Source organism: Rhinatrema bivittatum, chromosome 1 (assembly GCF_901001135.1).
Source record: "Rhinatrema bivittatum chromosome 1, aRhiBiv1.1, whole genome shotgun sequence".
Lineage (NCBI taxonomy): Eukaryota > Metazoa > Chordata > Amphibia > Gymnophiona > Rhinatrematidae > Rhinatrema > Rhinatrema bivittatum.
In genome coordinates this window covers 264,959,578-264,972,440 of record NC_042615.1, presented here as the reverse complement: position 1 = coordinate 264,972,440, position 12,863 = coordinate 264,959,578, and the positions used below count along the sequence as shown (strand labels likewise).

Genomic DNA, 12,863 nt, shown 5'->3' with positions numbered 1-12,863 from the left:
TCCCCATCCCCAAGGTCTCTTCCCTGCACTAATAAGTGAGATTGTTTTTACTTCATGCAACAAAATAAATTCCTTGGACACAAGCAAATTTGGAAAACTATTATTATAATGTAATATATAAAACAGAAATGTTTCTCAGTGTGGTTCAAAATATTTTAATTCCTGCTGCAGGTAACTTTGTGTCTCTGCCTTAGATCTGCTTCTCCCTGATGTCTGATATTTTAGGGGGGTGATAGTGTCAGGGCTGTCATTAGTGATCTCCACCTGGAGTAGTAGCTCATGTTGAAATTTATCTACATGACAATCAAATGTGGAACAGATATTCAATATAAACAGAATAGGGCTAAGAATACAAGGAGCTAAAGCAGGAATAATCCTTGTGCACTAGGGATACACAGAAGGAAAAAAAATTGTTTTGGTTCATTAATTTACTTCGGAGGTACCTCAGTTCATTTCATTAGTTTCAACCTCCCCACATAAAACACTCTTTAATTCACATCATTCATTTTATAGTTAAGTCAATGGGGGAAGGATCCAGCCTGATGTAGGTATTACCACTGAGGCCTTGGCCTAAGCTTAGGCTGGACGTCGGCGCCCAGCCCAAGACCAGATTCCGGTCACCAGGGCCTAGGTCTTGGCCTAGGTTCAAATGCCAGAACCCGGCCAAAACTTGGTCATGTTGCTGAGGCCTGGGCCTGCGCCTGACGCTAGGGACAGAGACCAAGGTTGAGATAAGGTCGGTGAAGCCAGGTCCCAACACTGAGGCCAGAGCCTGGGCCTAGGCTTAAGCCTGATGTCAGGGCCCAGCATGAGACTGGGTCCCGGTCTGCAAGGCCCAGGCCTATGCCTGCATCTGATGCTAGCACCTGATCAAGACCCAGGACCGAGGCTTTGACCAAAGGCTGAGGTCTGGGTCCAATGCCAGGTCCCATTGACAAGGCCCAGTCCTGGGCATTGACTGAGCCTAATGCCAGAGACCAATGAAGGCTATGGACTGGTCACTGAGGCCCAAGATTTAGGTCCCAGTCCAATAACAGAGGCCCCAACCTATGTCCTACCCAATGGCAAGGCCCAGCCAAGGAAGGGTCCCTTCACCGAGACCCAAGCCTAGACTAGGAAGATGTCATTTTTAGTCACTGGATCAAGAAAAGAAGACAACAGAGAGCCTCCTCCCAGGTCTCCTGGCCTAGGCCAGGTCTAGGTCTGGGCCTGTTGTCAAACCTGGGTCTGGGCCTCAGCAACCAGAACCTGGCCTCAGTCTTGGGTCTAGGTCTATGCCCGAGCCTTGATGATTGGGATCCAGCCTTGGCTGGGCCCCTACGTCAGACCCAAGCCTAGGCCAAGGCCTCTGCAACAGGACCCAGTCTTGGGCCGTGCCCAGGAGATGGGACTAGGCTGAAGCCTGGTTCCGCTGAAGGCCTGTGTTTTTCATACAAATTTAAAAAATACTCCAATAATTTTGCATATTTTTGTACCATTTGTACAAATCAAAAATAGCTTTATTTATTACATTTCTGTCATTCATTCAAAACAAATGCACAACCCTATTGTACACTTTGCTGATATTATGAATACAGTATTTGGCTTCCAAAACTCTGGCTTATTTCACATGATAGTATAAAACTACACTACTGGAAATAATCAAAACTTGATGCCCTGGAAAAAAAACAAGAATTCTAAAAAATACTATAAACCAGAAGCAGTAAAAAGAAAAGAACACAATGAAAGTGTGAGCCAAAAAAGAAAATATGTAACTAAAAGATATATTGTATGCAAAACATCAGCAGTCAATCATTCTGTGATCTCAAGCAGTAGGAAGATCTAGTAAAATGGAGATTTTAATTGGAACATTAAGTAAATACAGCTTGCAGACACACACACACGTAGCACAAAAATTGCAACTCATTTTTTTTAAATTCCTACAAAGCTGCTTTTTTAAGTACCAGAAGATTTTAAAGAGATTATGAAAATGTTCCAGCTCAGAGTTGCTATAGATGCTTTACTCTGTCAATTGGTTGCAGATCTATCACTATCCATGCAAACCGAGATAACAGTACAATTCAGAACAAACAGCTTCTCCTTTTTGATAAAACAGGCCCAGAATCCTCATTACACTCTAAGCAGAAGGGAACAGTATTACCTACCCTTTTACATAAATATCACTCATCTTCTCTCCAGTGACACTGACTTCATCCAAGATCACATCTTTGGTGTTCCAGATAATGCAGCGCAGGTAGAACCTGAACAGAAAGACAAAAACTTGTTAAACAAAACAAAAAAAAAAAGGTGTGCTGAAAACTTACCAAGGTCAGACAACAATAAAAGTCCAGGAGGTTTATATTAAAAAACCATTTAGACGGATAACACATCAGTTTTTCGTCTAAATGGCAAATGTGACATATTCCGCCACTTATCTGGCTAAATTATAGCTGGATAACTGATTACATGGCTATAATTTAGTCGGATAAAAAGGGGCTTTTCACAGGGATTCCTGGAAGTTCTAAAGTTATCTGGTTTTGTGCGGCCGGATAACGTGCTACTTAACTAGATAACTTGAAAGATATCTGGCTAAGAAGCATTGTCATCATTGATACCAGGAAAGATTCAGAGGGGGACCCAATTTTCTATTAAACAGGATCAGTCTGCCTCCCTCCCTGCCCCCCCCCCCCCCCACCCATCCACAAGGAGCCACAGTGGTGCCTACCCCCCCATCATCCCAGCCCTCCGGCCCTCCCCAGTATCCCCAGATACCTTTTTGATCCGAGTCGGGAGAGAAGCACCCCTGCTTATTCTTCCAGTCCTGCCCCCCGTGTCATAGCAGTGCTGGAGGCACCAAGAGTGGAACAGGAGGTCCCTCCCTCCTTGTTCGGATCAAAAAGGTATCGGGGGATACTGTGGAGGTTAAGTAGCACATTATCCGGTTCAGTAGCAAGCTATGCGGTCACACAAGGCTGGATAACTAAAACTCTACCTGGCTATTTTCAAACATAGCCTTTGGGGTTTTTTGTTACCCGGCTACATGTAGCCAGATAACTTTAGGCTGGTATATTCGGTGGGATGTCTCTCCCACTGAATATATGGGACAAGTTAACCAGCTAACTTTAGCTGGAAAACTTGTCTGCTATCTGGCCTACTGAATATGGACCTCCAGTTTTCCTGTTTAACCAGGATCTGTTTTAAATCTTATATCTACTAGATTAGAAAACCTAACACATAACTGGACTTTGCCAAATGATTGTGGATATTTACAAAACATCAACAGTTATCTTCAAAGCAGTACATTTACTAATTACGCTTTTTTTTAAATCTTATTTACAGTTTTCCTTTCCTTTTTTATTTACCAGGAACTATTCTCTTTTTATTTTATTTTAATTTAATTTTAACTAATCCAAGCAAAAAATAAAAGTGGCTTTACAGCAATCAAAAAACTTTATCAGAAAAATAACATTAGGAAGAAAACTTAATTTCAGACACAATATGGGGGGATATGAAGTAAAAAAGGCAATATATACATGTCAATATCAATAACATACTAGAATGACAATCACTCTTTGCTCATAGCTAAGGGCAGTTCTCTATTCTGTAAGAAACCCTCAAGCTGATCAGGTTGATAAAAAAAACATAATATTTGTTCTTCCACTTAACTTGACACTTGCAGGGAAATCTGAGAACAAAACTAACTCCAAAGGCCAAGGCCCTCTGTCTTTTCATCAAAAATATTTTCCACCTCTGCTTATTTAGGGCCGTAGTTAGTAAGCATTTTTCATATAGATACAAAATGTGAGAAAATCTTCAGTAAATAAGCCCCTTAGTATGAAATGGAAGATTTGAATCCTTCATTGTGGCAGGATTACCTTAAATGTGTGAGCACATACAGCTGTGAATCACCTTGCCCTCCCTTCCAGCTCTAATTCGTGTTCCTGTACTTAAAGCCAGGTAGCCAGTTTAGTTGATCAGTCTATTGGCTGGAAAAGCATGTTTCACTGTCCTTCCAACTGTCAGCAGTATTATTTAATATCTACTTGGCATCAATCTGCAAACTGAATGGGGGGGTGTCTCTCTGTGGAATATAGAATATATGCAGACGATATTCAATTTTTGGTTCTGGTACGTTCTTCTTGGGCTGAGACTACAGAAGATATTGCCATTTGTCTGTCTATCATTCGACAATGGCTCAACTATAATAAACTATCATTAAATGTTTCTAAGATCGAACTGATAGTCCTCCAGCGCTCAGCTTCAGACTCAATTCCTCCTTTTCTTACAGTTGGGACAATTAAGCTTCCTATTGTTTCGCAGGTAAGAAGTTTGGGAGTTCTGATTGATAGCAGTGCATCTTTCCATCCTCATATTAGGGAGGTGATTGTTTAAACTCCGGCTTTTACGGGATTTGAAACCTTTATTGAACAGTTCAAACTTTAGATGGATAGTGCAGGCACTTACTCTACCTGTGTTGGACTATTGTAACTCCATCCAGTTGGGATTATCTGACTGCACTTTGACGGCCCCGCACTCCCCAGAGTGCGGCTGCTAGGCTTATATCAGGATGTGGTATCAGGGACCACATCATGCCAGTGAAATGTGAATTCCACTGACTACCCATTCATTACTGGATTATGCTCAAAACTGAGTTTTTGGGCTTGTCATCATTGCCATGGGTAAATGCACTGTTGCATCTTTACAATCCTACTCTGTCTCTACGTTCATTCTCAGCAAGGATTATTTGATGTCCCTTCTGTATAAAAGGTTTGCCTCGCTAAGATGACAGAGAGGACATTCTCTGTAACTGCTTCTAGATTTGAAACACACATCCCATCGAGTTGTGCCTTTCCACCTGCCCAAAATCGTCCCTATTTAAGACATTTTTGTTTTGACCGGCTTATTTGTGAGCAATGTCTTTTTCAGTAATGGTAAAGCTACATTTAAAGCAGCTATAGCTGTTATTTTCCTAGGTATTTGCAATAGCAGCAGCTATTTTGGTTGTCATTATTTTCCAATATGGTTAGTAAGTTTGTCCTGAATTTATTTTTATCGGCTTTAAAATATCTGTTGAATTTTATGCCTGTTGTTTTGTTCATTACCTTGGACCTGTGCAATTGGCGACAAATAAAGCTTTGGAAATAAATAAATGAATGAATGAATGAACAAGTGCACTGTCCTAACTGCTTCATCCTTTACTCCAAGGCCCAGCTGGGAGAATAAATGGAAAAATGAAGCAAACATTTTGAAGTTGTAGGTACTGAAGGGGTTTGAGATGGAGAATGGGGAAAAATGATGGAAGGTCAAGACACATAGGAAGATGGAAAGGTGAGGGACAGATAAGGCAAAGAAGAGAGAGACAGCAAGAAGGCATTACACAGAGAGGAAGGTAGGTAAGAGACAGCTGAAGAAGGGTAGATCAAAACAGGGAGAGAAGAGATGGCTACTAGAGATGTGAATCGGAAATGGGATTGGTTCGGATTCCGGTTCCGATTTACATCGTGTTTTCTTTTTCGTCCGGCCCAATCGCGGTTTTGTTTATCGGCTGCGCCCAAGCCGATAAACGAAAAACCCACCCCGACCCTTTAAAACTAATCCCTTAGCTTCCCCCACCCTCCCGACCCCCCCAAATACTTTTTACAAGTACCTGGTGGTCCAGTGGGGGTCCCGGGAGCGATCTCCCGCTCCCGGGCCGTCGGCTGCCACTAATCAAAATGGCACCAATGGCCCCTTGCCCTTACCATGTGACAGGGTATCCATGCCATTGGCCGGCCCCTGTCACATGGTAGGAGCACTGGATGGCCCGTGCCATTGATGGCGCCGGCCATCCAGTGCTCCCTCCATGTGACAGGGGCCGGACAATGGCACGGATACCCTGTCACATGGTAAGGGCAAAGGGCCATCGGCGCCATTTTAATTAGTAGCAGCCGACGGCCCGGGAGTGGGAGATCGCTCCCGGGACCCCCACTGGACCACCAGGTACCTGTAAAAAGTTTTTGAGGGGGTCGGGAGGGTGGGGAAGCTAAGGGATTAGTTTTAAAGGGTCGGGGTGGGTTTAGGGGTTATTTTTGTGTGCCGTTTTTCCCGCCCTCCCCCAAAACGATAAGAGAACCCCCACGAACAATATCATGGGGTTTTCCTATCGTTTTGGGGGAGCCCCCGATTTCTGACGATTTTGAAAATATCGACAATATTTTCAATCGTCCGAAGCCCGATTCACATCCCTAATGGCTACAGAGACCAAAGAAGATGGAGAAAGAGCTGGGATGATGGCAAATAACATACAACCTAGTGGACTGTTCATCGATTCTCAGAGAAAGCTTCTGTTTTCTAAAGCATATTTTCTTGCTTCTTCAAGTATATTTGCTGAACAGAAGTCATTATCACAGCAAATGGAGATGTTTCCAGAGACTATTTCTCATAAAAGAACTCTCTTAGAGCTCAATATTCAAAAACCCTCTGAGCGGGAAATATAACCGAGTCCCAATTATCTTTATTTGGATAGTCAGTGGCATTTATCCAGCTAAAAGTACAAAAATTCTAGCCAGACAAAATCAGACCGGCTAGATTTAAAAACCTAACTGGTTAGTTAATCAGTTAAGAAAAAACCCCTCAAAGAACATAAACCCCTATTCAAAATTTTAAAAAAGAAGTGGCTGGTGGTGCCACAAAATCCATCCCCTCCTGATCTCCAAAGTTAAAAAAGAAAATAGAGATGCCTCAACCCCTCCCACCAACATCCTCTTCCCTGCTTTAAGAAACAAATTCCCCCCTTCATCAGATTCTCATGGAACTTACAAAAGTTTCCCACAAGCCTAAAAGGAGGAGGACAGGGCCTTACCTCCTCCCACCCACACTGAATACTAAGTGCCTAGCAGCAGTTAATATTCATGTATTCACCGCACTGTCAGGGAAGAGACCAATGCCTATGCAGTGAATAAATGGATACTGACTGCAGGTAGGCTCTATGCTAACAGCACTTAGTATTCGGCCTAGGTGGAACGAGGAAATATCCTGTCCTCCTCCCTCTAGGCCCGGGGAAATCTTTTGGGAGTACTAAGGGGTTTTGGGGAGGGGGGGGTGTCAGGATGGGGGTCAGCAGGGAAAAGGAAGTGGGGAACACGTGATATTTTGTTTAAAGCAAGGAAGGAGTGTGGAGTTGGGATGCATCAGGTGGTGGGGGGGGGGGGGGGGTGAGGAGGGATAAACATATCTGGCTAACTTAGCCCATATATTCATCGGTGTTGCCATGCCACCAAATATATCTGGCTATCTTAAAGTTAGCTGGACTTGTTGAAATGGCTAACTCTAGGACAGTCCAATGACTTAGCCAGACTTAGCCAGACAAATTATCCAGTTAACTCTGAATATCCGAATTAGCTAGATAACTTATGTGGATAAGATAGCTCCTCCCTGGAATGCCCTCGACCCACCCACTACTTAGCTGGATAACTATTTAGCCAGATAATTATTTATCTAAGTGATGGCCATTCAGCGGGGCCAGATATTCAGCAGCTGCTGCTTAGCCAGATAAGTAAATACTGCCCTCTCTGTGTTTGTTCAGCATCTCTAAGCAGAGAAACCTGGCAGCCACCATATTGCATAGGCTCCACCACTCCACTGAAGCATTTTATAGGTAATGAGAACTTAACCTCATTACCACTCTGGCAGAGCAGTCTTTTAAGGGTGGATGCAGCAAAGGTAGAGAAACTTTAATTTTGAAAGAAACAGATTAAACTAACACAACTGCTTAAAAAGTGTTTTCTTTGTAAAGATTTTTGAATGAGAAATCATATATATAAAAGACCGAACACAGGCCTGAAAAATGTGCACACATACAACCACTCTGTACGCAAGGGAAAACTTAAGAAGAAATATTGGCCACATGCTTTGCTCTTAAAGATCTCAACATCTTCCTCTTAGATCACTGTAAAATTGTCTATGTTGTAATTATACTTTTGGTGCTACATGCAAGTTTCTGATGATAAATAGCGTAACGACATCAAAGTTTATTTGGATTCAAAACTGAACCAAAAGAATGTTCTCTAAAAAAACACATGAAACCAGAAAAAAGAGGTATGTTGATGTTTTGGTTTGTTGAAAAAGCTGATTGAATTATTTCTTTTCTTTTTACAAATGTGGTCACTGCTGCTTCTTTTAAGACTGAGGGAAGTCACTGTTTTGTGTAATCAAGTATAATAAGATGTGCCTTGTTTATTTAAATCAGTTCTGGGTTTCTGTTTCTGTGTATTGCATACCTCCTGAAATCCTTTCATTAATGTAATGTGATGTATTACTTTTAATGATATTCTGGAAGGGCTAAATGTATTTAAGCAAAATACATATATTTATACACTGTGACCTGCATACTCATGGGGGAAAATGAAAGAATCAAGACAATTCAATTAACTAATTGAACATATGGCAATGGTCTACATTTTCTAAACACTTCATGAAACACTTGCACGCAAAACTCATTAAGCAGAGATGGACTTTGCTTAGACATCTACTAAACCATGTGGAACAGTTTCAAACTGCAGCTTTCTGCATTAAGTTCAGCACAATGGCCTGAATTTACCTAAAGTCCTTATAGATGGACTTTACAACACATTTTCAAATAGGTTTTGATGGTGATATTCAAAGCCCTTGCCATGGAACTAAAAATATGCATTTACCTACAACCAGAAATGGAGGCTTTGAATATTATCCAACCTGTCTGCAGACCCTGGAGGCATTCTCATGTGCTGTAGAGAGGAGCCGCGCACCTAGGGCTGATTATTCAAACCTCTGCGCGTTGTTCTGTGCAGAAAACTTATCCACAAAGACAGCGGGCACAAATATCTGCAGGTAATGTTTCACGGGACAATAATCAAAGCCAAGGTATCTGCGGAGTTTGCATGCAGGCACCCAGTTTTGATTACTTGCCCCTTTTGTGTTTCAAAGAGGTACTATTCATCCATAGAATAAACAACATATTGAACAGCAGTGCACACTTCCTCCACTTGTCAGTTATGCAGACAAAAACCTGCAATTGAACATTTGCCAGGTAAAATTTAGCTGAGCAAAAAGTATTAAGGTGAGGGAATTCTGGGGCTGGGGATTATGTTTGGCCAGGCAGTATTGATATTGAGAGCTACCTAGTTAAACTTAGAGTTACATCTAGTCAGAGAAAATCCTGTCCTAACGTTAACCAGGTAACTTCAGCTGAATAACATTAGGTGAGTACATTCAATGGCAGACTTATTCGGGTATTCCTGGATGAACTTCTCGCCTAAGGTTAACCGGGTGAATTCGCTCCCTGTGCTGTTGAATGTGGCTATGCATTGTAACAAGCATTGAGTATGGTTTTACCCGTACAAAAGTGTAACCCAAATTAAAATTAAATTATATTTTTCTGGTACTCATCTCTCAAGATGTATACCAGCATTTTCTAAAGAGCACTGCGGTCTTTAGTTCTCTCAGATCCCTTCTCATCCCATCTTAAGGATGATAGGATCATATCATTTCCCTGCACTAAGGTAATCAATTTGTCTAGCTGTAAGGCAAAGGGGTCAAACATTTATCTCATTGTTGGACACTAATTCACTCCTTATGCAGTGGCAATCTCAACTGTCATTCATTTTGTACCACAGCACAGTGTATGCAGAATACAATTAGTTAAAAGAACCAACAAAGTAATTCTGTAGAGATACGTATCTAAGACCAAAAACATTTAAAGATGCAAGCTTATGGGGCTATGCAGGTCCGTTCCTCAGACAATGCTTCAGCAGCTTTGAAAGCTTACATCTGTAAATTTTCTTAAGTTTCATAAAAGGAGTCATCTCTGCTCAATACCTCTGCTGATGTATTTTAAATTATTGTATTTTTGGCAGGCTGACATGATACTCCCACACCTACTTTCTGCATGCAGCATGAGAATGGCATATTCAACAATCCAGCAACTTGATTAGCCAAATGTTTATCAGTGCTTTTTGACTTAAAGTAGGCATCTTAGACTTACTAGAGAAATGTGAAATGGTAAATAAGAGACAAATCTCACCTCTTTGCTTTCCGTGGTGTTATGTTGAATGGCGGGCCTGGCAGACCTAAGCACTTTGGAAACAAGTCTATCCATAACTGTAGTTTTCCCTACGAATACCAGAAACAAAAACAAAAAAGAAGAAGAATATTATTGTACTAATCTGATGATTCAAAAATATTATAAAAGCAGAATGAACACAAATCTTTGGAAGAGAAAGGAAAATTATTTTACTAAGGCAGGTTACATCTGGGGTGGAGTAAATTATAATACTTTTATTTGAGAATGAGCAGAGGGCAGATTTTCTTTAATAAACAAAGATTTTTAATGATATAGCAAGGCAGCTGTATACAAAAATTTAGGAATCCCTGGTCTGATTGTATGTTTCAATAAATCTCTAAGGGGCAGATTTTCGAAACGGCGTGCACAGGGTACATTTTTGTGTGCTACCCGGGTCGTGGGCCACACGCATGTTATAAAATCCGGGGACAGCACGCACAAGGGGGTGCACACGTGCACTTTGCGCATGCAGAGCCCTAGGGGAGCCCAGATGGCTTTCCCCGTTCCCTCCGAGGCCGCTCCGAAATCGAAGTGGCCTCGGAGGGAACTTTCCTTCTGCTCCCCCCTCCCTATCTTCCCCTCCCTTCCCCTATCTAACCCACCCCCAGCCCTATCTAAATCCCCCTCTACCTTGCTGTCAATAGTTACGCCCCCGAACCTGCGCCACGCCCATGACTCCACCCCCTTCCCGCCCCTTTTTCAAAGCCCCCGGACATACACTCGTCCCGGGGCTTGCGTGCGCCGTCGAGCCTATGCAAAATAGGCGCTGCAGGAGGGTTTATTACACGCGTAACCCTTTAAAAATCTACCCCTAAGTGAACAGAAGCTGATATAACCTCTGCATTGTATAACTTTAAACTCATCTTTCCATAATTTTTAATGCAAAATTATGATTTATTAGCAGATTTTAACATAAAGTAATAAAACTGAGACTATGGTATGCACAAAAGTTTTTAAAAGTTCTTAATAAAACCCCAAAATGTGATAGACTCATTAATGAGGTAAAGACAATTTTATAGTGGAACGAATACTCTGACCCTTCTAATCTCGTAGGTTGTGATTGTTTTCTTGTGTCTACTTTCAACAACCATGGGTTATATTCTAAACAGCTGTCTAAGCATTTGAAAATGAAGATAATTCACTTTTACAAAGCAGGGGAAGGCTCTAAAAAATTCTCAAACACTTCCAACTTGCAATTTCAATTTTCAGAAACTATTACAACACCACAAGATACTATAGTAACTTCCATTTCTTAACAATGTTTCTGACGGTCTAAATTGCTAGCTGGAAGCATTTAGAGATTGTTTAAAGCTTTCCTTTGCTCTGAAAGAGTGAATTATCTTCGTTTTCAGATGCTCAGACAACTGCTTAGAGGAGCCCACATCTGAGTATTTATTCAACCATGGAATTCTCTTTTCCTGACTAACTTAAGTTTTTATGAGTCAAACAGCTTTTGGGGCCTTATTAACAATTTGTTTTTTAAATGTAGTATGAATTAACTGGAAGTGTGTCCAAACTTTGCAAATGCCATATTCACTGATTTATTATTTTCAATCTGTTAAAATCCATATAAAAATAGTAATTTTGCATTAAAACTTGCAGAAAGATGCGTTTAACTTTGTATCATGTAGACGCTGTATCAGCTTCTGTTTAGATTAAATGAAACATACAATTTGACCACAGGTGACTAACTTTTTGCTTACAACTATACAACACAAGACACAAACCATGCTAATACTTTAATTCTTCTAACAATAAGGGGTGAATTTTAAAAGCACGGTGCACTCCAAAACCAGGCAATACGCAAATATGTATGGCCAGTGTGCTCCAAGCAGATTTTAAAAGCTGCACATGTCCTTGCGTATCTCCTGATATACGCACAAATGAGAAAGCCCAAAAAGGGGTGGGGGCATGGGTGTGGTCTGGGCGAGGCAAGGGTGGGACATGGGCATTTCCAGGACTTTAACATGGAATGTACGCATAAGTATTTACGCGCAAAAGCATGAGCTGGGGTCCCATGCTGCATTACTTTACTACTGCTATGGATGCGTATAAGTAATAAAATAAAAATTCTAAGCTAGTCAGAGGGATTTTAAGGGTTGGGCTACCGGGAGAAAGGGAAACTATTAAACTAGGGGGGGGGTTGGGAAGTCCTATCCCTTAACTGGGTGAACTGGGAATGAACTGGGAAAACTCCCTATGGCGGCGTGCAGCCCTTATAAAATTCCCCCACTTATGCGGTAGAGGTGGCATTTGCATGCACATGCATGTGTTCATATAAAATTCTGTGCACATGTACACATGAACAGCCTATTTTATACCATGCATGCATATAAGTGTGTATATTATAAAATGGCCACGTCCTTTGGCGCAAGCCAGCATATGTGCATAGATGTGCATAGGAGTCCTTGTAGAAAATATGTTGAAATCTTTGGCTCAGTGAATGGCAGCAGTCAAAAAGGCAAATAGAATGTTAAGAATTATTTGGAAAGGAACAGATAACAAACCAGAGATTATCATAATGCCTTTGAATAGATCCATGGTGCGACTGCACCTTGGCTACTGTGTGCAATTCGGGGTGTCCAATCTCAAACAAGGCATAGCAGACATAGATAAGGTACATAGAAGGGCTACAAAAATGATAAAGGGGATGGGAAAGCTTCCTTATGGAGAAAGGCTACACATATTAGGACTCTTTAACTTGTAAAAGAGTCAACACTTGTGACCCAGACTGGCCACTGTTGGAAACAGAATGCTTGGTATGACCCAGCATGGCATTTCCTATGTTCTCCTACACTTTATTCTA

At 41.5% G+C, this 12,863-nt stretch overlaps 1 protein-coding gene across 4 annotated transcripts in view; it reads right to left on the bottom strand.

Moving 5' to 3' along the window:
* DYSF (dysferlin) overlaps positions 1-12,863 on the bottom strand; it is a 731,032-nt gene that overhangs the window by 55,494 nt on the left and 662,675 nt on the right. For all 4 annotated transcript variants that reach the window (XM_029594483.1, XM_029594497.1, XM_029594488.1 and 1 more), the window contains 2 exons: positions 10,019-10,107; positions 2,145-2,240 (listed from right to left, as the gene is read on the bottom strand). In XM_029594483.1, coding sequence (XP_029450343.1) covers positions 2,145-2,240; positions 10,019-10,107 — 185 coding nt within the window. The remainder of the gene's footprint in view (positions 1-2,144; positions 2,241-10,018; positions 10,108-12,863) is intronic.